The sequence below is a fragment of the Colobus angolensis genome, unplaced genomic scaffold (assembly GCF_000951035.1).
Source record: "Colobus angolensis palliatus isolate OR3802 unplaced genomic scaffold, Cang.pa_1.0 Scaffold303, whole genome shotgun sequence".
Lineage (NCBI taxonomy): Eukaryota > Metazoa > Chordata > Mammalia > Primates > Cercopithecidae > Colobus > Colobus angolensis.
The window spans coordinates 843,249-846,903 of record NW_012116300.1 but is presented as its reverse complement, the minus strand read 5'-3'; the positions used below and the strand labels follow the sequence as shown (position 1 = coordinate 846,903).

The following is a 3,655-nucleotide window of genomic DNA, read 5'->3' as shown; positions in this document are numbered from 1 at the left end:
GGGATGGATGGACAGATGCATGCACAGAGGCAGGGATGGATGGACAGATGCATGCACAGAGGCAGGGATGGATGGACAGATGCATGCACAGAGGCGGGGGATGGATGGATGGAAGGATACATGCCCAGAGGCAGGGATAGATGGGTGGGTAGATTGGATGGACAGATGAGGGTAGGTTGTTCTTGTCCTGGAGGAGGTGATCCAGGCTAAGTCCTCACACTGAGCACAGCAAGAGGCAGGAGGTGAGCATGGGGAGATGCAGCTGTCTGCCCCAGTGCACCGGAAGTTACAGATAACATTGATGTCCTGTCTTGATGAAACAGGAAACACATTCATCATTTGAGAATTGGGGGCTGGGGTTGACTGGAAGCTTGAGGGGCTGTGAGCCTGCCATGGGGCTGAGGGAAGCGTGCAAGAGCTGCTTGCCAGAGCCTGGGGCAAGGATGATAGGAGGAGGTACCGGGGCCCCTGTGGACTGCCCTCTGGGAATCTCGTGGGGCTGGGGCTGCACAGTTGTGGTTGTGTAATTTCCCCCAGATGCATGGCGTGACAAGGGTGCAGGAAGGGGTGCAGGGTCCGGAAGCCCAGTATGGCCCAGGAGAGACAAGGCAGGGAAGAAGGTGAGAGATGAATGATATCGCTCTGATTGAAACACCAAACCTCCCCCAGTTTCTCAGAAAAAGGACTCAGAGCAACAAGAGAACCTACAGTCGACAGGGAACTTCATCAGTGCAGATGTGATTTGACCAAGACCATTGAAACCCCTGATGAAAGGCAGGCCAGCAGAGCCAGGGTACCTGGCCACCTACCTTGAAGTCTCTGTGCCTCAGTTTCCTCCTCTGTAAAATGGGCTTAGGAGACAGGTTTGGTGAGAAGTGAATGAAAATGTGTTTGCTACCCCTCTTAGTACTCACGTTTCATGCTTAGACGCTCAGTGAGTGGCTTTAGCGACTGAGAGAAGTTTGCTTTTCAGTTCACTAGGTCGTTACCTGTGAGCCTGCCCTGAGCAGTGCTGACCTTAGTTGGAGATGGCCATGAAACTCATCCGCATGGGGCCATCGGGGCCTCCCTGTGGTGCTGCGGGGCTGTGTCTCTGTCTTGGTGTCTTCTGGCCTCTCAGCAGCCGGAGCAGGAGGCAGCAGGTGGCTCACCAGTTGATGAGGAGCTGGGCTTCAGCCAGGCTGGCATGTGGATCCCCTGGGTCCTGGCGGTCTTGAGCACCTGAGCTGAATCCGGAAGGAAGAGGCTGCTGTGGTGGGAAGAGGCTGGGAGTGAGGCTGGGTGCTGGGGCCAGCAGGCTGTGGTCTGAGAGTGCCTGCTAGAGGAGCTCTGTGTTCCCAAGGAGATGCAGGAAGACTTGGGGTGGGGGTGGTACGGGCTAGGATGAGGAGGGGTAGAGGCTGTGGACAGGGAGATGGGGAGGGGGGATGGAGGACTCAAGGAATGTAAGGGATATGACTTGAGGAGGGATGGGGGTAGGAATGGGGTAGGGGGCAGGAATGGGAGAAGGTCTTAGGTCAAGGACATGGACCTACATCCCCAGTGGATGGGAGTGACAAGGGGGAGAGGGGTGGGGGTCGCTGACCATGGACTGTAGCTGGGAGGAGGGGATGCTCCCAGGGCTGGGGCTATCTGCAGAGAATGGCACACACCTTGTAGGCTCCTGCCCTCGCCCCACCGCCCTCTCAAGTTTCTTTAATTTTCTTTTTTCTTTTTTTGAGACGGGGTCTTGTTCTGTCATCCAGGCTGGAGTGCAATGACACGGTCATGGGTCACTGCAGCCTTGACCTCCCGGGCTCCAGCAATACTCCTGGCTCCCTGCCTCAACCTGGGACCTGAGTAGCTAGGACTACAGGTGTGCGCCACCATTCCTGGCTAATTTTTTAATTTTTATTTTTATAGAGATGGGGATCTCCTTATAGAGACAGGGATCTCCTTATGTTGTCCAGGCTGGTCTTGAACTCCTGGGCTCAAGCTATCCTCCCACCCGTGACGCCAAAAGTGCTGGGATTATAGGTGTGAGTCACCACATCCAGCTCCTCCCCTCAAACTTCTGTGCAAAAAGTGCTCCCTTCCCAGAGGAGGGGCCCCATCTGTGTGTAAGGTGGCCTCTTCCTCTGTGTGTTCTCTGGGTCTTTTCAGCCTTGTGGTCCAGTGTCCAGCACAGCCATGCTGACCGGGTGACGGGAGACAGGGATGATGGAGAGTTCGGGGGGGTCCTGGGCAGAGGGGGCTGAGGCCACCTCTGGAGGGTGTCCTGCTGTTCCTGTTGGGAATAGCTGCACTTGCAGGGCCTTCCTGTGCCCCCCTTCCCCAGGCAGGGGCAGCCTCAGCTTCCGCCCACTTTCTCCTGCAGACGGCGAGGGGACTGACCTGTTTGCCGTGGCTGTCCATGAGTTTGGCCATGCCCTGGGCCTGGGCCACTCCTCAGCCCCCAACTCCATTATGAGGCCCTTCTACCAGGGTCCGGTGGGCAACCCTGCCAAGTATCGCCTGTCTCCGGATGACCGTGATGGCCTGCAGCAGCTCTATGGTAGGAGGAGAGGGACCCGCCGCGAAACCATCATTGCCCCATCCAGTGTCCTCTGCAGCAGGCCAGGGGATCCACACTTGCTTGACTCTTTCCCCACAGGGAAGGCACCCCAAACCCCATATGACAAGCCCACAAGGAAACCCCTGGCTCCTCCTCCCCGGCCCCCAGTCTCACCCCCAGACAGGTGAGTCCCCCACCAACTGGGTGACCTTGGGTGACCAGCTGCCCAGCCTCAGTGTCCTCTGAGATGGGGATGGTGGGGGTCCCCGCCTTGGAGGAAACAAGCCCCCAACTCTGCTCACCTCTCCTTTCCTCCCCAGCCCGTCCTTCCCCATCCCTGATCGATGTGAGGGCAATTTTGACGCCATCGCCAACATCCGAGGGGAAACTTTCTTCTTCAAAGGTGAGTCATTTCATGTGGCCTCATATATGTTGCCCACTTCAGTGACCCACTGAGGTTGTGGGCTTACCCTGGAAGTGGAAATATTTTCCTTCTTGAGACAGAGTCTTGCTTTGTTGCCTGGGCTGAAGTGCAGTGGTGTGATCATGGCTCACTGCAGCCTCAAAATACCGGGATCAAGTGATCGTCCCACCTCAGCCTCCCTAGTAGCTGGGACCACAGGCACATGCCAACACGCCTTGCTAGTAATTTATTTTTTTATTTTGTAGAGATGGAGTCTCACTATATTGCCCAGGCTGGTCTCAATCTCCTGGCTCAAGTGATTCTCCATTGTCAGCCTCCCAATGTGATGGCATTACAGGTCTGAGCCACCAGGCACAGCCCTGGGACTTTTAGTGCTAAAAAGGGAAAAGTTCCAGGCAGGCTAGGGCTACCCTAGATCCATTGCGCCCTTGATTTCCAGATGGGACCCCTCCCCACCCAGCCACACACCCTGCGGGAGGAGACCTCCTGCTGTCTCATGCCTTCCTGCGAACCCCTTTGTCCCCTGCAGGCCCCTGGTTCTGGCGCCTCCAGCCCTCCGGACAGCTGGTGTCCCCGCGGCCCGCGCGGCTGCACCGCTTCTGGGAGGGGCTGCCTGCCCAGGTGAGGGTAGTGCAGGCCGCCTATGCCCGGCACGGAGACGGCCGAATCCTCCTCTTCAGCGGTGAGTGGGGCGGGCG

At 57.3% G+C, this 3,655-nt stretch overlaps 1 protein-coding gene across 1 annotated transcript in view; it reads left to right on the top strand.

Annotated features, from left to right (window-relative positions):
- MMP25 (matrix metallopeptidase 25) overlaps positions 1-3,655 on the top strand; it is a 36,994-nt gene that overhangs the window by 32,549 nt on the left and 790 nt on the right. The window contains exons 7-10 of the mRNA XM_011950256.1: positions 2,357-2,533; positions 2,633-2,717; positions 2,854-2,936; positions 3,487-3,639. Of these exons, the coding sequence (XP_011805646.1) occupies positions 2,357-2,533; positions 2,633-2,717; positions 2,854-2,936; positions 3,487-3,639 (498 nt within the window). The remainder of the gene's footprint in view (positions 1-2,356; positions 2,534-2,632; positions 2,718-2,853; positions 2,937-3,486; positions 3,640-3,655) is intronic.